Here is a 26,751-nt window from a genome sequence, read left to right as displayed (position 1 = left end):
AATGCAATGCATGACTCTGCTCTGGATCCTTTTGTCATAAGGGACATTATTGAGACAATGGGCAACATTATGAATGAAGTCCGAGGATGAGACGATAATAATGTATTAATATTCACTTCCTGACTTGGGTAGTTGTAGTGATGCAGCTAGATGTCCTGTTAGAATGAAATATGTACTAACATATTTGGAAAGTTCTTTCAAAAAATATTAAGATACTCCTTTAATGTAGTGTGCAGGTAGGTATATAGCCTTGACATCTGTATGAAAGGAAAGCATTGCATAATTTATTCTGTGTATCAGGGTATAAATAAAACCCCAACATGTGGCCCTTCATTTCACACTTGGATCACAGAAAATGATTTTTAAAGTTTTCACTGTGTCCCTGTTGGTAGTGCCTCTAAAATGGCTAGCCATTGGCTGTTACTATAATTGACCAGAAAGTCTTAGTAACTCTGGAAAATATAACATTTTGGTAAAAAACAATTATTTAATATATAGATGCAATGTAGCCAAGGTTTGGTACCTCAGTTAAATGAAAAAAACCTGCCAAGTGAAGAGTACAAAGTAAAACAAAAAGTTTTTATCAATTTACCTGTTCAACATTCTACTATAGAAGAACACACAATGAATTGTCTGGGACTATTCAAATCTTTTTCATTAATACTTCGTTAAAGCTGCTATCTTTTAGAAATAAAGGATGTGAACTGAGAGAAATAAATGTATAAATACAATAGAGGCAATGATTCCAAAATGCAGGCATAAATAAGAATCTCCTTTCCTAAAATAGGCAGGAAATGAAATAAAAATTCTATAAAAGAATGCGTCTGAGTAATACATCTGAAATCAACTTTGTGATTTATGAATTTAAAGTTTGAAAGCAAATTTCTTTATATAGCAACCCCAGATTTATGAATGGCTTATGTTCTAAATATCTGTAAGCTAGTTGTTTTAAGTTAGGATGCACTTCCTAAAGAAACAGAATCATAAATGATGATTAGTTTTTCAGACCAGTTCATAAAGTTTGTTCAATCAATAATGTATCTGGAACCTAAATACCACATGTAACGGTGTGCTTCTCTGGTAAAATAAGTTCAGATGTCATGGCATGCCAAGAAAAATAATTCCTTCCTGATTGCAGTCCTTGAAAAGGGATACTGGATGTAGAATTCCTTGCTCTACAGACCCCTTGCCACATACCCTGCAATCACCTGTTACTTCTAACCTAGGTTTCCTTACAGCTCAGGACCACCATGTAATAAAATGTGGAATCGCAGCTTCTTCTCTCTACTTCTGACAAGAAATATGGCATCTAGGGTAGTCATTTAACCTATCTGAGTGTCATTTTCTCATTTTTAAAAACACTACCTTAAGTAGGAAGCTTGTTGTGAAAATCAAACAAAATAATGTATATACGACATCTAAGATTGTGGGGCACATAATACAGGCTTCATGTCCAGGGCACTCTTACTCCCATAACTATACCCTTTCCATTTTTCATGCTGTCTCTCAAGTCCTTGTGCAACACATTTAATCAAAATACTTAATTCTTCTTTTCTAACCAAAGGAGGTATTAGGACAAGATGAAATGAAACAGGAAGTGAAAGAGCAGTTTGACTTCTCATTACTTAAAGGTTTTATCTAATTCATCTGTAGTTTCAAACGGGGAACAAAATGGAGTTTAAAAACGACAGCAATAACAAAAACAAAACACAGGCAAAAGAAAGAAGCCAGATAACATCTCAGTTCCGTGTGAGTCAATCTTCACAATGTGGTTTCATTGTTTTATAAAAAGTATAAAAATTTCTTGATGACAAATATAATCCTTAAGATATTTTGGCTTTTCCCTTCAACTAGCAAGAATAATAAAGTTAAGTTACAAATTTCAAAAATCTTGTATTTCCTCTTGATTTTATAGTATTTGATAGAAACTCACATAACTTTAGGAAAGCCCATTATATTAACATAGATTTATATTAATGAATTAGAGGGCGGTTTTTTCTGCATAAAATTTTTTTAATTACAAGCTTTCTTATTTTTCAAAATATAATTGATTTATAAGATTTTAATTTACTCATACTTGTAGGAATATACCTATTATATAAAAAGAATTAGGCACATAGGTTAGTGTTTCTTAAAATTTTTCCTGTGAATCTACAAGTTCCAGTGTCAACAGTTTTAGGTCTTTTCACAGTCTTTAATGTGTGAGTCTCTGTTGTGTTTCTCTAAGAGCTATAAAACACAGTTCTCATGCTTATTTGCCCATGAGCATTTTATTAAAGGAGAAGCTAGTAAGAGAACACTGAAGACAACTGAGGAATCACGGCTAAAATTGATGCTTCCTTTCTGAATTTTATTCCTTTCTACAACTTTTCAGATGATTTGGTTCAAAGAATGGAGGCTTTCATCATCAATGCCATTATCCACACATCGATAGTATTTTGAGTCTTTAGGTGCTCTAACAATAATCATGCCTGACCAGAAAGCATAGCAGAAAGGGTACGGCCTCTCCTGGATTATTTAATATCCGGCTCAACTACTTGCTAGCATGTTACGTTCTCTAAACTGTATTTTACTCATCTGTAAAATGTAAATGATAATAAAATGAGGAACTTGTGAAGGTCACAGAACTAGCCAGTGGTAGAACTAGAATATGCATCCAAGGCTGATCGCTCCACAGTCCCCACTATTAACCACTCTATTGTAATTTTTCCTTATATGTACTACATCTTGGAGACTAAGAATAAAAACTGCTTTAAAAGTGATTGTTTATTTATTTATATTTTATTGTGGTAAGAACACGTAACAGGAGATTTATCCTCTTAACAGATTTTTAAGTGTACAATACAGTATTGTTAACACTAGGCACAATGTTGTACAGCAGATCTCTAGAACTTATTCATCTTGCATAACTGAAACTTCATACCCGTTGATTAGCAACTCCTCATATCACCCTCCCCCCAGCCCCTGCTAACTGCCATTTTACTCTCTGCTTCTATGAGTTTGACTATTTTAGATACCTGATATAAGTGGAATCATGCAGTAGTTGTCCTTGTGTGACTAGCTATTTCAGTTAGCTTCATGTCTTCAAGGTTCATTCATATTGTCACATATTGCAGAATTTCCTTCTTTTTTAAGGCTAAATAATATTTTATAGAACAGTGTCTGACACATAGTAGGCACTCAACATATAGTGGTAATACTGATGATTCTAGAGAACTGACACAAATGGGATGACAACAAACTTCATTTGCCAGATTTTCTGAAAAAATTGATAATGCTAATACTAGTGCAGACTTCAAGTTTTGGATGATGGAAGCCTAGATTGTTCAGACCAATCCTCCCACTGAAAACTACTGAAAGTGCTGAATCAATTATATTTAAATATTTTTTCCCAGAGCAACAAAGAGGTAACAAAACTATAAGAAATCACAAGTACAAATCTGATAAATGAGAACCAGTGAGTTAAGTGAGCATAGAAGTTGTGTTTGTTCTGAGAGCATTTGCCAATCCCAGCAAATCTAAATTTATGATTTACCGATCCTGCAAGATGAGGGAAGCAGAACAGAAAACAAAGTCTAGGATCTGAACAATGTAAGCAGTTTATGGGAGAGTCTCCTCATACTAAGCTGATATCTCAAAGGAATCACCAACAGGGTAGTGGCAAACTACCTAACTAGTAGTAAACTAACTGCTGCCTAGGATTCCCATTGCCTGGAGGGGGATGGGAGAGGTCCAGAGAAACCCAGACATGGTCTTTGGATAAAGTGGGTGTAAACTGACAGTCCCCCCAGGTGCCTGCCAGAAGTAAATGGAAATACTAAGCATCAATGTATTCCTATACGTAAACTTTCAATTACAATGACAAGTACATGAGGATAACCAGACAAGCAAGGAATTGAGACATTATAAGTGAGAAATAGTAAAAAAAAAAACAACAGACACCGACCCAGAAAGACTTTATATATCTGAATTATTAGCCATAGACTATAAAATGGCTATACTTACTCTTTTAATAAAAACCTAAAAGATAATGTTAATAAATGTATACAGGGAATACAAAGTGGCACAGGAGATTTGAAAAAGTCAAATAGAACTTCTAGAGTTGAGAAATACAATAACTGAAATGAAGACATTGGTATACAGGTTTAACAGCAAATCAGACACAGTTGCAGAGATAATAAAGGAAATGGAAGATAGTTTACGAAAAAAAACAAAAAAGCAGCAAAGACAGCCAAAAAGATGAAAAATATATCATAAAGGGTAATAAACATAGAGGACAGAGTGAGAAAGACTTGACGTAGGTTTAACAGGAATGCTAGAAGGAGAAAAGCAAGAGAATGGAGCAGAGGCTGTCAAGTGAGATTTTGTCCAGAACTAATGAAAGACACCAATAAACAATTTAAAGAAGTTCAAGGAGTTCCAAAAGCAGCATAAATAAAATTAAATCCTAAATCTATATCATTGTGAAACTAGAAAATTAAAGACAAAGAGAAAATAAATTAAGGTACCTTCACAGTAGTGACACACTGACAAATGATTTTCAACAGCCAGTAAAAGAAGCCAGAAGATAAAGGAATTGTATCTTTAATATTCAAAAATAAAAAAAAATTTAACTGCCAAACTTCTTTACTTTGTAAAAAATATCTCTCAAGAATGAAGCAAAATAAAGTCATCTTCAGACAAACACAAAGAACCAAGAAGTATGACACCAGCAGAACATACTAAAAGAAATTCTAAGGATTATACTTCAAACAGAAGGAAAATGACCCCAGATGTAAGGTATAAGAACAAGCAGTGCACAGAAACATATAGGTAAATCTAAATATATATTAAATGTATAAAACATCTCGTGAAATTTAAAAATCAAATAGAATTTTAATACATAACAATGACACATAGGTCAGAGGAGTGGAGTTTCACTGTTCTAAAGTCCTTGCATTGTCTGAGAAAAGTGTAAAACTATCTTTTAATTTGAGACTTTAATAAGTATGATTAATGAAATTCCTAGAGAATTTCTAAAAGATGAGAAAAAGAATTATAACTTTAATCAGAACAAAGAAAAACTAAAATGATAAAACTATCAATCCTTAAAAAGGCAAGAAAGAACAGAAAAACCACCAGGAAATAGGTAAAACAAATAGAAAACACAGAATATTATGGTAGATTTAAACCCAAATATTAATATCATATAATATGGGTTATATGCTATTTCATATTAAATGCAAAATGACCAAATGCTCTAATAAGAAAAACACACAGATTATCAAAAATTGGATAAAAATTAAAATTCAATATATAATCCTGTTTGAAGCAAGGCATATCTACGACATAAAAATAAGTACAGTTTGAAGTAATAAAAAAGTGGAAGAGAATACACAATTTAAAAATTGTGGACATAAAATAGTAAAGGCTCAAATTATATAAAGCAAAAATAGACATAACCATAAGACCTAGAAAAATCCACAGTCATAGCAGATTTTATCACACCTCTCCTAGTAATATAGAATATATAGACTACAACAATTATTTCTAACAAATAATTAGCATATATAGAACATACCACTGAACAAAAAAACTGACAAACCTACTGCAAAACTGATAACAAAAAAACAGAGAAGGTACAAAAAACCAGTATCAGGAAGGGAAAGGTGGGACCATCACTACGAGTGCTGTGGAAATTCAATAAAGCTATCATAAAGAAGTTAATGCTTATAAAACTCAAATTTTAGATAAAAAAAAATACACATGTATAAAAATATAACTAACTGAAACTGACTCAAGAAACAGTAAACCTGAAGAACCCTATATCCATTAAAAATAATTGAATAAGAAATAAATATATAGTGATATAATCATACAATGAAATACTAAAAGCAATGAAATGCATACATAATGATGAAAGCAAGTCATTAAGAAGACATAATGTGATTCTATCCATATAAAGTACAAACCAGGAAAAATTAAATTATATTATTTAGGGAAATACACATAGGTGGTAAAACCATAAAGAAACTCAAGGAAATGAATACCAGAAAAGTTGGGACATATTCACACCTAGGCTAATTGAGGCGAAGTAGTGTTGACAACGTTCTATTTCTTGACATGGAGGTGGTTATGCATACATTCATCTCATAATTATTTGTACACTTACATTTTATGAACTTTTCTCTATTTTTAATGTAATTTTTTAGTGTAAAACAAAAAATATTGTTGTAAAATCATCCATCTCATCAGTACAGAGCCACCCATCTTTACAACAATAAGATAGTACATAATCTTATATATTCTGTCTCAGAAAATGAACAAGAATAAATAATCCAAATCATATTTTCAAACTACTTTACCACCACCACTCTATATTTTTCATCATAGGTAAAATAATCCGGGAGAATGGAGTGTGCTCATGCCAAGTTTTACAAACCTTCCTAATCACTTAACTCCTTTCTTCACCTTACTATATACTTCTTTTGGATAAATTACAATTACCAATAACATCTAGAGAGAAAAGGGTTAAGATTAATTTAGCCTTACCTTCTCTTATATCCTCTGCTTCCTACCAAAAGAAGGGTTGGCTTCCTCAATTTCAAATTTAAAAATAAGACAGGTCTTTGATTGTCCATCCAACTAGCAGGATGGTGAAGTCATTAATTTCAAGCCAAAGACAAGGATTCAGAATATGAAAAATCTTTCTGTTCCCACTAAGCTAGCCTCACAACAAATTTCTGATAAATAGCACGGAGAGAGGAAAACAAACTTTTGTCTTTTGGGGAAAAGGGATGGACATATTTGAAAGAACACACAGAATCACTCATGCCTACATTATTTAAGCCAATACCTACTTCAGGGAAACATATTAAAATTAGAAATTATTACTGTCATCAAATATATATTAACATAATGTATACAATAAGTAAAATATAGACTGTACTTACCATTTCCATTAATAGACAAATTATGGGTCTTGAAGCTATCCTCAGCACTTTCCAAGGTCAGGGTAGTATGAGCTAGCAAATTATACTTTGCACCACTAATAGTGAGAAAGAAGACATGTTTTAAGTATTTTAGTATATTTTCTACTACATAAAATATTTAGATGTTCAACAACAAAAAATAAACAACCTAATTGAAAAATTGGCAAAGGTCTTGAATAGACATTTCTCCAAAGAAGATATACAAATGACCAATAAAAACACGAAAAGATGCTCAAGAGCACTAATTACTAGGAAAACACCAATCAAAATCATAATGAAATACCACTTACACTCATTAGAATGGCTATTATTAAAAAAAACAAAAAACAGAAAATAACTGTTGGCCAGGATGTGAACAAACTGGAACCTTTGTGCATTGCTGATGGGAATGTAAAATGGTTCAACCGTTATGGAAAACAGTATGGGGTGGTTCCTCAAAAGATTACAAATAGAATTACCATATGATTCAGCAATTCCACGTCTGGGTATATATCCAAAAGAACTGAAAGTATGGACTCAAATAGATATACGTACACCCATGTTAATAGCAGTATTATCCACAATAGCCAAATAGTGGAAGAAGCCCAAGTGTCCATTCAAGGATGAAAGGATAAACAAAATGTGGTATATACAATGGAATATTATTCAGCCTTAAAAAGGAATGAAATTCTGACACGTTACAACATGAATGAACCTTAAAGATATTATGCCAAGTGAAATAAGCCAGTCACAAAAGGGCAAATAATTTTTTATTCCACTACCTAGAGTAGTCAAATTCATAGTAATAGAAAGTAGAAATAGAGGTTGCCAGTGGCTGGGTAGAGAGGGGAACAAGGTGTTACTGTTTAACGGGTACAGAGTTTCAGTCTGGGAAGATAAAGTTCTGGAGATAGATGGTGGTGATGGTTGCATAACACTGTGAAGGTACTTAATGCCATTGAACTATACACTTAAAAATGGTTAAAATGGTAAATTTTATGTTATGTATATTTACCATAATAAAAAAATGAAAAAAAAATTTAGATGTTATAGATGACAGATTATAGTCAACATATTATTAATCAACTTAGCATGTTTATCTCTTTACGCTATTTTATCTTAAGAAAATCTGTAAGTTACTTGGTTTAACTCACAAATGTGTCTGTAAAGGATCTCTATTCATCCAAAAATATTAACTGAACACCTAACATGTGCCAAGTCCTATGCAAAGTGATGGGCATTAATGGTAAATAAGACTCAGTAATCTACTCTGATGCAGGAGGGAGGAAAAAAAGAGTAGAGGAGTAAATCAAATATCAGCATTTGTAAGTTATAACGCAACTTTTTCTACAAAAGAAACAAAAGTGGATGAGAAAACTGAGGACCTATGTTAGGTAGGGGAATCAGGAAAGGACTCTGAGGAGGTAACAGAGGTAACAGTTATGAAGTCATAAAATGTTGAAGCCAAGCAAAGAATGCAGGAAAACATTCCAAGCAAAGAGAAGAGCACGCGCAAAGAGACAGCTGAAAGAAGACCAGTGAGGCTGAAGGATAGAGGGCAAATGGGAAATGGTACACTAGGGTGGCAATACAGGAGGGGATCAGATCACCTAAGACTTGGTGAGCCTTGGAAGAATGGATTTAATTCCAAGTGTAATGGGAAGTCATTGAAGAAGGTTAATAAGAAGGGTGGCAATGGGATCTGATTTGTATTTATTTCTCAGGGGGTAAGAATGAATTCCCTTCTGGTTTACCAACTTCAAAGATTTGAGGTTTTTATCTATAGTATGGGAAAACGGAGGGCTTCATTACTAATTTCACTTTTTTCATTATAGTTATAGTCCCCTTTATACTACTTGTGTTAAAATAGCACTCTTGCCCAAGTATCCAAAAATTCTGATGATAAATTTCACATCCTGGTACTTCATGGTGATAAAAAGTGAATTTTTGTTCAATAAGAATTGTATTTTCTGTGCTAGTTTTTTACTTTTATCTATTTTATTTCAAGACTTTTTCTCGATTTTATTATTTATTTTCCAAAATAGTGAAATTTCAACATTCATAACATCAAAGAACATGTTAAAAAAAGGAGAAAGACAGACAGACAGAAACAAACTTTGGAGAGGAAGAGAGAAGTCTGATGGGAATTTTTATTAATTGTGCCAGGTGATATGTTTCATAAACCTTCTTTGTCTCTTACTAAATCTTTATTTTTTATTTTTTATTTTTTAAGATTTTATTTATTTATTTATTTTTCCCCCCAAAGCCCCAGCAGATTGTTGTATGTCATAGCTGCACGTCCTTCTAGTTGCTGTATGTGGGATGCGGCCTCAGCATGGCCAGAGAAGCAGTGCGTCGGTGCGCGCCCGGGATCTGAACCCGGGCCGCCAGCAGCGGAGCGCGCGCACCCAACCGCTAAGCCACGGGGCCGGCCCCTCTTACTAAATCTTTAATAAAATATTTATTACAAAGAAAAAACAGGTATATGTGTAGCAAGTATGTGATGCATGTATACATCCTTAATAAATAATGGCATACTCCATAGAATGTTACTCCCTTAGAGAATGCCTCTTGGTTTGTTCCCCCCCCAGGTTTTATTGATATACATTACTATATAAGTTTAAGGTGTACAGTATGGTTTGATTTATCTTCGTTTTTAATATCAACCATCATAGACCAGAGATATCTCTCAATACCCAATGTTTTCCATCTGTGTTTATATAAGAAAATTTATGTTTCTGTCTCCAAAACTCAATAAAAAATTTTTAACAAAACAATGCTTGGGTAAAATTTCAAGTTACATTCTGAATACAATTGGCATAATGTCAGACTCATATGTAGACTTTTGGAAAAGTTCACTAACTATCAACAAATATCCAATGTTGCTAGACCAAAGAGGTACCAGCCTCATACTGAGTGTGGGCCATTCTCTGCTATTACTCACTTATCCTGAACAAGCTTCTATAGCGCCTTTCATAATCAGCTCTTATTTTTCCCAGTGTTATACAATGAGTCCCCCCAAAAAGTTGAGGAAGTATTAAAGAAAACTGGAGAAAGAATCAAAGCAATTGAGAACAGCAACTACAATGGAAGAGCAAGTACTACTACACACAGAACTGCCTATTAACAATCATATTAGTTGTGTGGTGATCAGGCAGCAATATGTTAAGCATTATCTCAACATGATAATTTGTCACTGACATATAGATTTTATGGAACTACATTATAATTTTTCCCACTTAAGGGGAAAATAGACTTCTTGTTTGCATTTTAGTGCAGAAGATGTTATTTTCAGGAATAGATTATTGACAGTAAGTGGATAAGTGATGCAAGAGAGTGATGCTAGATGTGTCTAACAAACAACAAGAAGGCCAGTGTGACTGGAGCACAGTGAGGGAGATGGAGAGTGAGATGAGATGTCCAACAGGTAAAGAGGGGGCAGACACTGTACCCTTCAGTGCCTTATAGGGCATGACAAGCACACTATATTTTATTCTAAGTGAAATGGGAAGCAAATGGTAGGTTCTGAGCAGAGGCATGTGCTATGGTCTGACCCGTATTTTTAAATGATCCTTCTGGCTGCTGTGTGGAGAACAGACCACAGGGGCCAGGAGTGAAAATGGAGATGCAAACTAGAAAGCTACTGCGACTGGTCAGTCAAGAGCTAATGTTGGCTTGGAACAGAGTGGTAGTTGGTGGGGCGGTGAGAAGTGGTAAGATTCTTGACCTATTCTTAAAGTTGACCCAATGTAGACATGGGATGTGAAAGAAAGGAAAGAATCAAAGACAATTTCAAGGCTTTTGGCCTGAGCAACTAGAAAAATGGAATTGTTATTAATTGCAATGAGGCAGACTGAGAGAGGAACAGATATGGGAAGTAAGAATTTAGTTTTGGACAAGTTAAGTTTGAGATTGTTTTAGATATCTAGATGGGTTGTAGGGTATGCAGCTGGATATACAAATTTGGAGTTAGTAGAGGAACAAGTAATGGCGAATTAAATTTGGGAGTTACCAGTATATAGATGAAATTTAATGAAAGTTAGAAAGTTAAATGAAGTCCAAGGACTGAATACTGGGACACAAGCATTCCATCATTTCTGATTAAGTTGAAGAGCAATGAACAAGTGGACAGGCGGGAACAGTCACTGAGGTAGAAGAAAAACTAGGAAAGTGGTGTTCTAGAAGACAAGTTAAAAAAGTCTTTCAAGCAGAGTGATCAATTGTTTTAAATAATGCTGAAAGGTCCAGGAGGAGGAATACTGATAACTGACCAAAGGCTTTGGCAATGTGTAGATCACTGTTGACCTTGACAAGAGCAGTTTCTGTATGGTGGGATGGAGGTAACATGATGAAAGCTAACTGAAATGGTCCAAGAGAGAACGGGAGGAGAGGAAGTGAAGATAGGGAATATAAAAAACTCTGTTCTGTAAAGGATAGCTGTGAAATGAGGCAGTAGAAATGGGAGGTATTTCAGCATGTTTATATGTTTGTGGAAATGATGTAGTAGAAGAAAAATTCATGATGTAGCAGAGTGCGGGACATGTGCAGCAGGAGCCTACTTTTGAGTAGTTGAGAAGATGGGATCTAGTGCAAAAATAGGTGGCCTTAGATGAGGCAAAGGCAGTTCACAAGGAAGGAAAGCAGCACATAAAGATACAGATGAAAGTAGGCTGGTAGATTTGGCAGATGGAGGATATGCAAGTTCTCTTCCGGTTGCTTCAGTAGTGTCAAGGATACATGACACAAAGTCATCAGCTTTGAACAAGGAGTGGAGAGGAGAGGGTATCAGAGGTTTCAGAAGAGAAAGTAACATGATGTGAAATATCCTGAAGAGATGTAAAGTGGAAGGCTATGGAAACTTAGTAGGATTGCTCAGTCATACTGAAAATTCACTTACGAATGGTGATCATGTGTCTAAAATGAGAGCAGTCACTATGACTGTTTTTCTGCAGCTTCCTCATCCATCCCTCATGAGTGCAGGTGCAGAGGAGCTAAAAGTAGGATTTAACCAAAGCTGGAGTTTTTCCAAGAGAAGTATGACAACAGGAGAGAAATGCTAGCAAATAGTAAAATGGTAAATCACGGAGTCTAAGCTCAGTTAAGTCAGAGTATGGAAGGGAGCAAGCTGGAAATGTGGGAGATGGTGGGTAGAGTGGGATACCTACCATAAAGATTTTACAGGGTATGCAATTATTAGTAATGACAAGATCTAGGGTACAATCATAGGGTGGACGGCTGAAACAAGTGAGAGGACAAGACTGCTGGAGACAAGGAGGTCATGAAACTGAGAGGTCAAGGTATTAGGTGAATAGTCTACATATATTTTAAGTCTATCAGGAAAAATATCTGCAATGGTGGGAGGCAGGGAGAGGGCAAGAAAGAGAATGAAGAAACCTTTTGGTTTTATTTTTAGGAGTGACATTGTAATTTATTCTCAATGACCACTAAAAACATTTGAGTATTCTTCACTTCAGGAATAGCATCATTTCAATACATAGAATATAATCATTGATATAATCCATCAATACATGGAATATGAAATATTGCTGTTAATGTGCACAAGCAGCAGCTATGTTATAGACTGTGCGTTTGCACTGAGTGCAGTGGAGAGGTAGCACTTTTAGAAAGCAACTGTGTGGTAGAATAGGCTAAAATTATGTGAACACCAAAGTATATGTTTAAATTTTTTTCTCAGGCCTTAAGAAATAATTGTGACTAAGACATCTTTTCCTCAACTACTTAAAGGTAAACATGCAAGACATTTGCCTCTATTTCCAATGAATGATATCTGAAAATAGCAACACAAAAAAAGTTATTGATAACCTCCTCTAAGAATGGTTAAATAAACTATGACATGATAGACCCAATTGATAAACAATTTGGTCATTAAAATATTTATGTTAAGACTGTAATAACTCCAGAAAAATGTTGAATGTATGGTATAATTATGACTATATATCCCTCAAAATATTTGTATTTAAAAACCTGGGAGAAAAATATCAGTTCAAAATTATAAAGAGTATTTGACTTAAGAGTGGTTGAACTTTGAATAACTTTTTTTTCTCTTCTAGATTCTATTTCTCAGGTTTATATTACTTTTGTAATGAAATAACAAATGTGGTAAAGTGGTGGTAGGATGAAAACCTCCCCTAAAACACAGAGACATGCAAAGCATTATAACGTTACTACACCTACCTATGTGCAGTTTAAGGCACTTTGACAAGCAATATCTTTTTGAAGGTTCACAATAACTATTTGAGGTAGGCAGGGCAGATATTTTGGTCCGTATTTTCAGATGAAGAAACCAAAGTTCAGAGCATGTAATTGACTTGCCTGTAGCTAGCAAGTGGTATACTGGAAAGAGAACCCCACTATACTATACTTACTATCTTTATAGTTCATTAAGAAGTAGTTTAAATTAAGGTACTTTTTCTGCTAAAACAGATACCTAATGACCATATTTTACTACTACAAGAATTTTGAGGGCAGGGAGCATGACTTATTAACCTTTGAAGCCAATGTACCACATGATAGAACTGCTGAATAATCATTTCTAAGATGATTAAATGAATGAATAGATCATACTCAATAGCTGAGTAATTCCTTAATTATGTTGGAACACTGCATCATCTTTCACACTACCAAACCATTAACACCATTGTTCCTCAAAACATAAATAATCCATTTATTCTGGACAAGTGTTAGGACACTTGTTTTGTAACTTCAGTCTAATTTTAAATGTAGTATAGTGGCTTATTTTTTTTAAAGTTAATACACCTTTTGTCAAGTAAAGAATCACTCTCAATTTTACCAGTTTTCACAGGATGATTGTTTAAAATGATGTATATTTACACAATGAAGGATAATGTACTAAATAGTTCTCAAGAAGCATAAAATAGTTAATTCAACTATCAGAGGCACTGGGAAAATCTAGCTAAAGGAATTTCAGTAAGCTAAATCCCACAAATAAAATGAATAAATGAATCACATCAGGGAGCATGCTAAAAATTACCAAAAATGTTCACTGTCTTCTTTCAGATTAAACAATACTTTATGATGATATTTCAAGTTACTTCATTTTTAAACCATGACTAATTAAAATGCCAATGCTTCCAAAACCAACAATGATCTCACTTTTAAAGCATTCTTGTCAGGAGAACATTTTCTTGCTAAAACATTACACTCATTCCTTTTAGCCAACCCTAATACTGAGTTCCCAAAAGTTTAATCAACTACATTTTTTTAATCAAATAGGCCAATTGTTATAACATTTTTTGGGGGGAGGGGTGTCCAAAAATGTTATGAAAAAATAAATGACTACTTTAAATGGCAGTCTGAAAAAATGCACTCTTTTGTCAGAACAGCTATGTTTGGTCACATGCCATATTACTAGAGAGGATATATATGTTGCCCAAATTTACCTTTTATGCCATTTTGGTTAAAAATTAAAAGCTGTATTAGGAATCTTCTCATTGAACTAGATCACTATTAAAAAAACAAAACTGATCCCCTTATGCTTTTTGATTACTAATGCTATTGTCAAACTCCTACTATGGTGCTGAAGTGGTCAGTTAAGGACGTTATCAGGTAAGAGTAGTCCTGGGCTATGAGTTTAACTCAGGACTCATACCAGAAGCTCAACAGAATGCTGGTATTAGAACATGATTTGGTAAAACGTAAAAGGTTTCCCTCTATCATACGACCAACTTTAATGGTATAAATAAGCAAATAGCATGCAAATTTCATGAGAAGTGTTCATAAAACTAGTGCTTGGATTCAGGTATAAACCAAGTAGAATGACAAATCTGAAGAGGAGAATGAACACTTCAAGATAAATGTCACTCCCTATGAAAAAAACCTTAATACCAATAATGTTATTCTTAAAAATTCCTCTAAGCTTTGAAGAGGAATGCAGGTTAAAAACAAGTTCTAACATCACTTAGATTATCTTCCATGAAATTATAAACAACGGTTTTAAATTTTAAAATATCCATCTATATTTTATAATCCCATGTCAAGTTTCTAAAATGCAAAGCTTCAGCATGAGTTTGAAAAAAAAGTTCAGAAAAAGCACTGGTCTCGGAACAGTAAAAATAGTAACAATAATGGTAAGAGCTACATTTATTAAATGCTTATTATATACCAAGTTTATGAATTATCTTTTTGAATCTCATAATGATGGTATGGAGTTAGATATTATTACATTATTATTATTCTCATTTTACAGAGGGAAACACAAAAACCCGGAGACTTAAACTAATCTGCCCTAGGTCAGACAAATAATAAATGACAGGATAAAACATTAAGTATTCACTGCCAAACAATGGTGGCTTCACGGTTAAGTGGGTTAAGTGCGTGTGCTCTGCTGCTGGCGGCCTGGGTTCGGATCCCGGGCACGCACAGACGCACCGCTTCTCTGGCCATGCTGAGGCCGCGTCCCACATACAGCAACTGGAAGGATGGGCAGCTATGACATACAACTATCTACTGGGGCTTTGGGGGAAAAATAAATAAATAAAATTAAAAAAAAAAATCTAAAAAAAATTTAAACTGTTTGAGAGGCCCACTCACGGTTTTTTACGCTTTAAAGGTATATGAAACCCTAGAAATGTCTCTAAGGAGCCTTCTAAAAAGAAATGATTGTGTGTAAGCATCCTTACCTTTCATATGATACAACTGAGTCCCAGGGAATAATGTAATTTGTCCAGGACATTACTGGTCCTGTCATTTTTTAAATATGGAATTTTGCTGCTTAAAAACGTTTTAAAACTACTGAACTTGTGATTACTTCTAAGGTCTCTTTCAGTTCTAAAATCTATGTTTCAATCTAGAAATATAATTGTTCATTTAATCATCAAAAAGAAATAGTTGCACTACCTTATGGTTGAATTAAAGTAACTTTCAGTAAATATTTGACATAATCTTAATCTAAAAGAGGTTTAAAATGGCCTTAATTCTAAAGAAAATTAAAGGGTTCTCTTCCTCTTTTTTAATGACATTTATATTAGGATAAATTTACATCTTCTATGACTGTTTTTCAGTGGATGTTACCCATTCATAAATCATGAAATCAATTTAATGATTCATAAATAGCATTTTTAAAAAATTGATAACTATAATAAAAAAAGTCTAACAACTACAAGCATACCTTATTTTATCGTGCTTTGCTTCACTGCACTTCACAGATATTGCGTTTTTTACAAATTGAAGGTTTGTGGCAACCCTCTGTCAAGCAAGTCTACTGGCACCATTTTTCCAACAGCATCTGTTCACTTTGGGTCTCTGTGTCACATTTTGATAATTCTCACAATATTTCAAACTTTTTCACTATTATTATATTTGTTTGTGGTGATCTGTGATCCTGATCTTTGGTGTTAGTTTTTTTGGGGCGCCACAAACTACGCCTATATAAGATGGCAAACAATAAATGTGGTGGGTGTTCTGACTGCTCCACTGACTAGCCATTTCCCCGTCTCTCCCTCTCCTCAGGCCTCCCTATTCCCTGAGACACAATATTGAAATTAGGCCCATATAACCCTACAATGGCCTCTAAGTAGTCAAGTGGAAGGAAGAGTCGTATGTCTCTCACTTTAAAACAAAAGCTAGAAATGATTAAGCTCAGTGAGGAAGCCATGTCAAAAGCCGAGACAGGCTGAAAGCTAGGCCTCTTGCACCAGACAACTAGCCAAGCTGTGAATACAAAGGAAAAGTTCTTGAAGGAAATTAAAAGTGTTACTCTAGTGAACACATGAATGATAAAAAAGTGAAACAGACTTATTGCTGATATGGAGAAAATTTTAGTGGTCTGGATAAAATACCAAACCAGCCACAACATTCCCTTAGTCCAAGGCCTAATCCAGAGCAAGGCCCTAATTTTATTCAATTCTATGATGGCTGATAGAGGTGAGGAAGCTGCAGAAGAAAAGTCTGAAGCTAGCAGAGGTTGATTCATGAGGTTTAACAAAAAAAGCCATCTCCATAACATAGAAGTGCTAGCTGAAGCAGCAAGTGCTGATGTAGAAGCTGCAGCAAGTTACCCAGAAGATCTAGCTAAGATAATTAATGAAGGTGGCTACACTAAACATCAGATTTTCAATGTAGATGAAACAGCCTTCTATTGGAAGAAGATGCCATCTAGGAGTTTCATAGCTAGAGAGGAGAAGTCAATGTCTGGCTTCAAAGCTTCCAAAGACAGGTTAACTTTCTTGTTACAGGCTAATGCAGCTGGTGACTTTAAGTTGAAGCCAACGCTCATTTACCATTCTGAATATCCTGGGGCCCTTAAGAATTATGCTAAATCTACTCTGCTTGTGCTCTATAAATGGAACAACAAAGCCTGGATGATAGCACATCTGTTTGCAACATGGTTTACTGAATATTTTAAGGCCACTGTTGAGACCTACTGCTCAGAAAAAAGATTTCTTTCAAAATATTACTGCTCATTGACAATGCACCTGGTCACCCAACAGCTCTGATGGAGATGTACAATCCAATTAATGCTGTTTTCATGCCTACTAACACAACATCCATTCTGCAGCCCACGGATCAAGGAGCAATTTCAACTTTCAAGTCTTATTATTTAAGAAATACATTTCATAAGGCTATAACTGTCATAGATAGAGATTCCTCTGATGGATCTGGGCAAAGTAAACTGGAATCCTTCTGGAAAGGATTCACCACTCTTGATGCCATTAAGAATATTCATGATTCATTGGAAGAGGTCAAAATAACAAAATCAACAGGAGTTTGGAAGAAATTGATTCTAATCCTCACGGATTACTTTGAGATGTTCAAGACTTCAGTGGAGGAAGTAATTGCAAGTGTGGTGGAAATAGCAAGAGAACTAGGAGTAGAAGTGGAGCCTGAAGATGTGACTGAATTCTGCAATCTAATGAGAAAACTTAAATGTATGAGGAGTTGCTTCTTATAGATGAGCAAAGAAAGCGTTTCTTGAGATGGAATCTACTCCTGGTGAAGAGGCTGTGAAGACTGTTGAAACGACAACAAAGGATTTAGAATATTACGTGAACTTAGTAGATAAAGCAGTGGCAGGGTTTGAGAGGATTGACTCCAATTTTGAAAGAAGTTCTACTGTGGGTAAAATGCTATTAAATAGCATCACATGCTACAGAAAAATCGTTCATGAAAGTAACAGTCAATCAATGCAGCAAACTTCATTGTTGTCTCATTTTAAGAAATTGTCACAACCACCCCAACCTTCAGCACCTACCACCCTGATCAGTCAGCAGCCGCCAACATGGAGGCAAGACCCTCCACTGGCAAAAAATTTACGACTTGCTGAAGGCTCAGATGATTAGCATTTTTTAGCAATAAAGTATTTTTTAATTAAGGTATGCACATTTTTTTAAACATAATGCTATTTAACACTTAATAGAATATAGTATAGTGTAAACATAACTTTTATATGCACCAAAAAATTTGTGTGACTTGTTTCATTGCAGTGGTCTGGAAATGAACCCACAACATCTCTAGGTATGCCTATATATTATAAATAGCAAGGGCTCAGTATTGCTTCATGAAATCTATCTGCTTATGTAGCTGTGCACTCAGCCATGATGTAAAATGTATTTCTGAGTGTGAGTCTCAATCAGAATAGACTGAAAGCCACAATGCTAGAGTCTGGAGGCATTTTTCACCTGTAATATATCTGACATGAAAAGAGTTATTTAATTACATTTTGATGGTTCACATTCCCAGGATCTATACCTAAAATATTCTGCTTTTTGTAATTATAGTAAAATTACTGACATGCTAAAGAGCCAAGTCTACTAAGACATGCAAAGAAATCCTAGGAATGTAGACCGATCAACAGTTTTCCCAAGAAATATAAACATAAAACTACTTGTAAAGCAACAAACAGAATGTTTAAAGAAAGTATCTGCAAGAAACCAGGGTTCTTTGAAGAAATGATGAGCAGAAAAATACCAGATGAATGTGGAACAGCTTGTGTCAGAAAGCAAAGAAGTTATCAGAGATTACATTGTGTCAAAAGGATGGAGGAGTTCGCTTAAAGGTTCTCGCTCATCAAAGATGAGACAATTTGGCTTCAAAGAGAATAATAACCATAATAGATTAAAACACAAACATATAAAAATCTGAGAGTTCAAATAAAACAAAACATTGATCACCTCCATGGTTGCTACCACATCAACTTATTATTCTATAATTGGGTAAATAAAAGAATCAAGTATTTTTTTCCCCCATCAATTTTTTTGCATTTATATCCAGAGTTCAGGAAAGAAAGTTCTTCTCTGAGAGAATTTCAGGTTTTAAAAAAAATGCAAGACAAAAGAAAGTCACCAAATTACAAACCCTAATGAAATAATGAATGATCAGCAATGGCTGCTAAAACCATTAGATAGAAGATTGATAAGGAAATTTATAATGGATGGATCAGGCTGGCAACACCTGAACCCACTGACCAATTTTAACATGACTAAAAGCAGGACAAGGACTCCTAATGGGAGACAGTAGGAAGTACATATAATCAATATGAAGTATTAGTGCCCTAAAAGAGAACCTAGATCTAATTGGTCCTCTAGATCTAACCTCCAGCTGTAGGAAATACAGGGGATAGAAAAAGGTGTTTTAAAAGACCACACGGCCGGCCCCGTGGCTTAGCGGTTAAGTGCGCGCACTCCGCTGCTGGCGGCCCGGGTTCGGATCCCGGGCGCGCACCGACGCACTGCTTCTCCGGCCATGCTGAGGCCGCGTCCCACATACAGCAACTAGAAGGATGTGCAGCTATGACATACAACTATCTACTGGGGCTTTGGTGGAAAAATAAATAAATAAATAAAATTATAAAAAAAAAGACCACAGATATGCAATCAGCTAAACTCAAAATATGGGAAATTCTACAAGATCTAGTTTCTTCAATAAATAATGGCAAGGAAAAAAGTAGACGGGAAATCATTCAAGATTAAAAGAAACATAAAAGACTCACTTAAATGCAGCACTGTAGCCCTTGTTTGGATCCTGATTTGCACAAATCACAAGAAGACTTTTTCAGAATTGGGGCAATTTGAATATAGACTAGATATCAGATGATATTAAAGACTTATTTTTTATTTTGTTACATGTGATAATGGTAATGTGGTTTTATTATAAAGAGATAAACTATTTTTAAAAATCTATCAGAATAAAGCATGACATACATATAGAAATCCAATTAGTAGACTGATATGTAGCAAACAGTTTGACATATAGATAGTCCCTTTTCAAGAAAAGCATTTCATCTTTCTGGTAGATACTGGAATTCCAAATCACTAAAAACACACTGTCACCCAATTTCCTACTTTCAAAGGAAGGTATTAAGGATACCTCAGTTGGGTAAATGTCAAGACAACCAAGTTTTGTTTCTGCTTCAAGATGTTTTTTCCATTTAAAATGTAAACATATATTCCACACACAATACCTAAAAACGTCACAAATACATAATTATACTATGTCACTATAAATATTGTATTAGAAAACTTACAAAATAGCAGAACTGAAGGACAAGCACACTTCGCGATCTTCTTGAAGCACCGAATTTATTTTCTTCCCTGTAGCTTTACTTATAGATGTCTTCAGTTTCTTAGCTAGTTTTTTTGGTGTGTTGGTTATAGAAGATTCTTCTGTACAGCAACTATATAGTTCTACCTTTACCTGAAAGTCAGGACCTGCTTCATTACTGAAAACAAGAGCATTCATAATGTTAGAAATTTAACTCCATAGAAAAAAAAGTTACACCATCCTTTGATGTTTTCATAACATTTAAAGTCAGCATTTAAAACAGGTTTATGTTAATATATGTTAATGAGACAGAATCTCCGTGTTTATGTACTATCTAAAAGACCAGAGCAATTTCCAGAGCTACCAGCTTCTAAAGTAGGGCAGTCTTAACTCAATTCAACCAATATATACAGGCATATTACTTAAAGAAAAAGAATAAAATGCCCTGGTCATTTTGTTGCCAAAGCTATTTCTTTTTGTCATTCCTTTAATATAGCTATTTTTAAAGTATTGACATTATCTGTATGATTTCCTGAAATGACTATTCCTCCAAAAGAAAAAAGTCTGAAAACAAAAAAGGAAAAAACAAAAAGGAAGAAACAAAACTAAAGACTGAATCTTTTAGTTTCCATAAAGAGTCACTTACAGTCCACTCACCACCGTGCCTCCCCTACCTTTGTACCTAATAACTCTAAAATAACATTTCACTATTTGGTTACATAGAGGAAAACAAACAAAAAACAATATAAAGAGATATACTTCAAGGCACGAACTCCCTGAGGGCGAGTACTGTTTTGGTAATCTTTGTATTCTTAACCTAGCATAAAAGGTACTCAACACATATTTATTAAACCAATATGTAGAAATTCTAAAATTTTAGCAAATGCTAAAATAGGCTTTGCCCTTTTTCAGATACAATAAACTACCTTTACCATAAAAGATTGTGGTGGTGGTGTACACTTAAAACCGCAAAAGAGGTGTATCAGTAGTAGGTGTTGCCTACAGAGGGAAGATCCATCAGCCTAGAGATTTTAAACATGCTGCATAGACCTTTAAAGATTTAAACGGTCAATCTATAGTTGGGATAAATCCAAGGAATAACTTCCAGATATTTTAGTAGTTCATTATTTGGCAACTTCTAAACATACGGTATTCCTGGTAATGACTAACAAATGTCAATATTTAGAGAAAAACCAGAGATTCATAAATATTGAATACTTATTAAAAACAATCATAGCAAAAAGCACATTTTTAAACAACATTTAGAACATTTGTCAGTAGTTATTTTTAGAACAATTTAAAATATTTACAGAATTTTTAAAAAATTATAAATCATGTGTTGTCTTCCCAAGTAACTTGTATTGTTCTTTCCCTGAAGAAAAATGACAATTTTTGTCTTTGTGGCAAAAACAAACAATAGCAAAGTGACGTGAAGAAAAGAGCCCATTAACAGGATGATTTTGGCAGGAAAAAAAATGCACTAGCAATAGTTGATAATGGAAATAAATGTATTTAGATAACTAAGGAAAATTATTTTAGTCTCAATTATGTGTGCATTTGGCGATATTTTGGGGATCATAAATAAATTCCTTTGGTTCAACAACACTTCTAAGAAGGCCTGCACTACTGCTAATAACTCAGGACAATGCATTTTATTTTTCCACACTACACAATTACTTATCGGACACTGGACAGAAGCCACAAAACAAAGTTTGCAATAGTTTTTTGAATGTTATGTGAGTGGCAAAACTAGTACTCTCAAACCTCAACTGTATATAGCTCCATAGCTGAAAACTGCAAAAAACACGTATATTGATTTTATTTTAATAGTTAAGTAGCTATTAATATTTAGATACGAAGACAGTGTCTTTGAAACCCTGAAAGAAATACAACACATAGTGACTTAGGCCAATAGAACCTTTGAAAGAAGCCAGGAAAAACTTATGTTAGTTAAAAATGATTTCTATGGCTACCTGAGGAGTTCTTTCTGGTTCTGTATTATGACCACAATAAAATGAGCTTGTAAAAGAGCAGGGGCAATAAAAACAGCCCTGAGGATCACCCAATTTTTTATTGTTTTGGAGTACATGAAAGAAGTGCACTATAAGAAAAAGGACATCTCGAAATTTTACTGAAGCGCTTTTTCTATGGTACATATTTCAGGACTATCTTATAAATAAAGTTGTTATACTATTTTAGTATTTCTGTAACTAAATCTCCCATATGAGATGTAAGAATCTGTTTTATGCCCAAATTCACTCTAAACAAAATAATGTTATAATAAAATTCCACTATATTCATAGCTTAGTTAATAATGAAACTATACATATTTATAAAAATTAATAAAAATTTATCATATCCAGTGAGCCAAATATTTACCACTAATATCACATGATCTTCATTTTATTTTATCTTGGAAATTTTCAAATGTAGAAATAGGCTTCCTTTGAATAAAGTAATTCTCAACATCAATTTAAACATTTAAAGATCTTAATGCTTCAAAAATAATCCAAAGACCCAATAATTATGCCTTCCTTTAAAAAAAGGTAGAATTTTAGATTATTTTCATTCTTTGAAGATTAAAAAATACTTACAATATGGTTACATTTTCAAAACATATATCTGTGATTGTTTTATCCACAATCACCACGTCAGTATCAAAAACTTCAGCTCCCATTTTGAATAAACAAAAAATGGCATAGCACTGTGATCCTAAAGAAGCAAAACGACATTTTAAGCAATGATCCACGTGATAAATCACGCCTATGTTAAAATCTACTTGCAAATAAAAAAAATTAGCTTGAATATTTGTTAAGAGATTCTTATTTTCATAACATTGTTATTTTTTATAGTGACTGTTCTGTCGGTATATATCAATACCTTACCCAACCAGAACACAACGATTAAACCAGGGAGTATCAAAAACCAAGTTAAAAATATAGGCCTCTCAGTAGCCTAAAGTAACCAAGAAAATCATAAATTTCATTCCTAGAAAACTTCTTAAGCTTTAATTAATAGCAACCGTATTATTATGTATATAATTATTACTTCTGTCATTTTGGTTTCCAAGTCTATTTAAGAAAAAGAAGTTTTCTATTATAAGAGGTTAAGAGCAGGCACATTAACAACAGCAAAACATTTTCCACCAAACTAACAGCACGGGAGGAAACCACGAAAACAATAAAAAGTAGACATGTGTATACAAAAAACATAGCTGCTGAGCCTTTTAATTTGGTGATATTTTTAAAAAGTATTAGGTGATTAAAGGGCTAAATCCTCATTATTGAGAAAATGTAGCTCTTCAGAAAAACTTACTCTCTATAGTAATAAGAAAGATGTACTTAATTCCCACATCTATTCCTTTGTAAAGTAAATTAAATTTCCTAATTGAATAACAAATACACTAACCTGATTTTGGATTCCTCATATAAAACTAATTAATTATGCCCAATATGATTCAGTTTTTAAAGTATGAGGAACAAAGCTATCACAATAGAGAAGAAAGATAAAGGATTATCATATCTTTTCTGCTTTGCCTCTAACAGCTAGAAATCATTTGAGGTTAATTTCCATGACCCAAGCAATACATGGATTTGTGAAGACTATATAAAGCCATAAAATGCTGACGGAGAAAAAAAAAATCGGATCAAGCTAAAAATCTTTCCCTCTTACATCCTGTTAAATAATCTGAAGTAACAAAACAAGGCAGAAAAGATCTCCCAGATTCTGGTCAAATAGAAGAAATGCTGCCTTCACCTTTACTCCTTAAACATTTTCTTTTGTTCCACACGTCCCTTCCCCACAACCCATTACTTACTGTCCTTGCACAGGTTCCTATCAACATCTAAAAGTACATGAGATATGCATTATCTTAATTAGTACCAAGCAATTAAATATATTTACACTAAAAATTAGAAAAAAGCAGTTCAGCAAGATTCTGCTTATTCTGTCAAATGACATCAATTTATTTCAGTATGGAAGCAGCTTTTTCTCTCAATAATCACAAATTTACTATATGCTAAACATTTCAATTACAAATTAAAATCATACATACGTTCTTTATTGCTGAAGTGATCGGAGTCTTTCCACATTAGTGGTATTCGAATATCTATAAAGGAGGGGAAAAAGTGACAATAATTTTGGTAAAATTAATTTCTTAGAGTGAAATGAACCTCTGAATTCTATAATGGATTCTGACCATTAAAGTCAACATACAATTTATTATTTAAATATTCTAACGCAGGTGATATTTTCTCTTAAAAATATCTTAGATTGGGAATATAAAATCTGTTATACTTATTTAAATAATTTACTAAAAAACCACCAACTATTATTCAAGAAATTAATTTATGGGGGCTGGCCTGGTGGCACAAGTGGTTAAGTGCACGTGCTCCGCTGGGGCGGCCCGGAGTGCGCCGGATCGGATCCCGGCCGCGCACTGACACACCACTTGTCAAGCCGTGCTGTGGCGGCATCCCATACAAAGTAGAGGAAGATGGGCATGGATGTTAGCCCAGGGCCAGTCTTCCTCAGCAAAAAGAGGAGGATTAGCAGATGTTAGCTCAGGGCCAATCTTCCTCACACACACACACACACACAAAATTAATTTATTAAGCAAGGTCTGTAATAAGCTTATGCCATAACACTTTCATTTTGTGACTTATGTTTTTGAAACACGTGAATTATGGGGTACCCAGAGTTGAATTTCTATTTTGGGTAAACAGTAGCAGCAAATGTAGTCAAATGCATTTCAAAATCACAGAATAGTAGAAGTAGAAAGGACTTTAGAACTTTTATCCACTATGCAAACTTTAAAGATGAAGAAAATTAAGTGACTTGTCTAAGATCATTGGTTTTTGGGAGAGACCCAGGTCTTGAAAACAGATCCAAGCTCTTTCCATTCAGAGGATTTAACTTGTCTACAAAAGAATTTGCAGAACTTTGTATATTCATGTTACAAACGGTGGCATTTCCCTTAAGAAATAAAACTTAAGAGAGAAATGCATTACTTCTTTCAGGCCAAGAAAAGGGCATATGTTCTAAAAGTGATCTAAACATATTTACTCTCATTCACACATTCTTCAAACTCTAAAGTAATTGTTAATGATCCTTATTCCAGAAGTAAATCTAGAGGTTTTGACACAGTCAAAATTTTTCCTTCCTAGTTTCCTCCCTTCTGCCCTTGACTTTTAATACTAGGTTAACAGTAGTAACATTTCTCCTCTGACATTCCTACGCTATCTATATATTTTCAAAGTTAGAGGATCAAGGTTCTACCAAATAGATTAAGATGTGTGAATTTACAGCGTAACTCAGCACACTAGAGATCTCAATGGTAAGTGAAGTTATTTTTAATCACTCAGTACGAAAACTGTATAAATACCTCAAACCTTTGCAGAAAATTTCTGTTTAAGACACTTCCCTATTACACTTAGGAAGTCTAAGTGCATATTTTTCATACCTATTAGTTATGCCATTTTCAAATAATTACAAATCTTTTTGAACATAAGCTGTTTGTCTACATTTGTTGTGCTTCATTTTTAGATCCCATGATCCTTTGTCTACATTTTTGTTTGTTTAGAATTCTACTTTTAAGGTTCTTAATGCCTATTTCCAATTTCCTTTCTAGAAAAGCTTTATATTATTCCTTCATCCCTACCCTGCACAACCAGATAGGTATGTATAAGTGCCCTTCTCACTGTTGCCTCAGCAGTTTTGATAAAAAATATTACTTACTGAGTTCTCCCCACATGCCAAGCTAAACACGCTAAATACCTTACATATAGCTCATCCAACAATCATTTTAAAAATATATTTACCAATTTAATAGTCAAAAGACAGTATTTGGAACTGTTTAGATTTGCATTTTCTTGATTAACAAGAAAAACATTAATACATTTATTGGCCAGTTCAGTGAATCTGTCTGTATCCATGGTCTATTTTTCTTCTAACATATTGTTTATGGTTTATACTTTTAAAAGTTAATTATTTAGGGGCCAGCCCAGTGGAGTAGTGGTTAAGCTCACACACTCCACTTTGGCGGCCCGGGGTTCGTAGGTTCGGATCCCAGGTGCGGACCTATGCACTGCTTATCAAGCCATGCCGTGGCAGGCGTCCCACATATAAAGTAGAGGAAGATGGTCATGGATGTTAGCCCAGGGCCATCTTCCTCAGCAAAAAAAAAGAGGAGGACTGGCAACAGATATCAGCTCAGGGCTAATCTTCCTCACCAAAAAAAAAAAAAGTTAATTAATCTAATGTGAGAATTTGGGGTATGTGAAGT

The 26,751-nt window shown here is 34.2% G+C and overlaps 1 protein-coding gene across 2 annotated transcripts in view; it reads right to left on the bottom strand.

The window, feature by feature from the left end:
• RTKN2 (rhotekin 2) overlaps positions 1–26,751 on the bottom strand; it is a 78,289-nt gene that overhangs the window by 26,424 nt on the left and 25,114 nt on the right. For both annotated transcript variants that reach the window (XM_004427093.3, XM_014784927.2), the window contains 4 exons: positions 24,523–24,576; positions 23,063–23,180; positions 20,452–20,646; positions 6,933–7,027 (listed from right to left, as the gene is read on the bottom strand). In XM_004427093.3, coding sequence (XP_004427150.1) covers positions 6,933–7,027; positions 20,452–20,646; positions 23,063–23,180; positions 24,523–24,576 — 462 coding nt within the window. The remainder of the gene's footprint in view (positions 1–6,932; positions 7,028–20,451; positions 20,647–23,062; positions 23,181–24,522; positions 24,577–26,751) is intronic.

This window comes from Ceratotherium simum, chromosome 6 (assembly GCF_057802395.1).
Source record: "Ceratotherium simum simum isolate JZ-2026a chromosome 6, ASM5780239v1, whole genome shotgun sequence".
Taxonomy (NCBI): Eukaryota; Metazoa; Chordata; class Mammalia; order Perissodactyla; family Rhinocerotidae; genus Ceratotherium; species Ceratotherium simum.
This window is presented reverse-complemented; position numbering and strand designations above follow the sequence as displayed.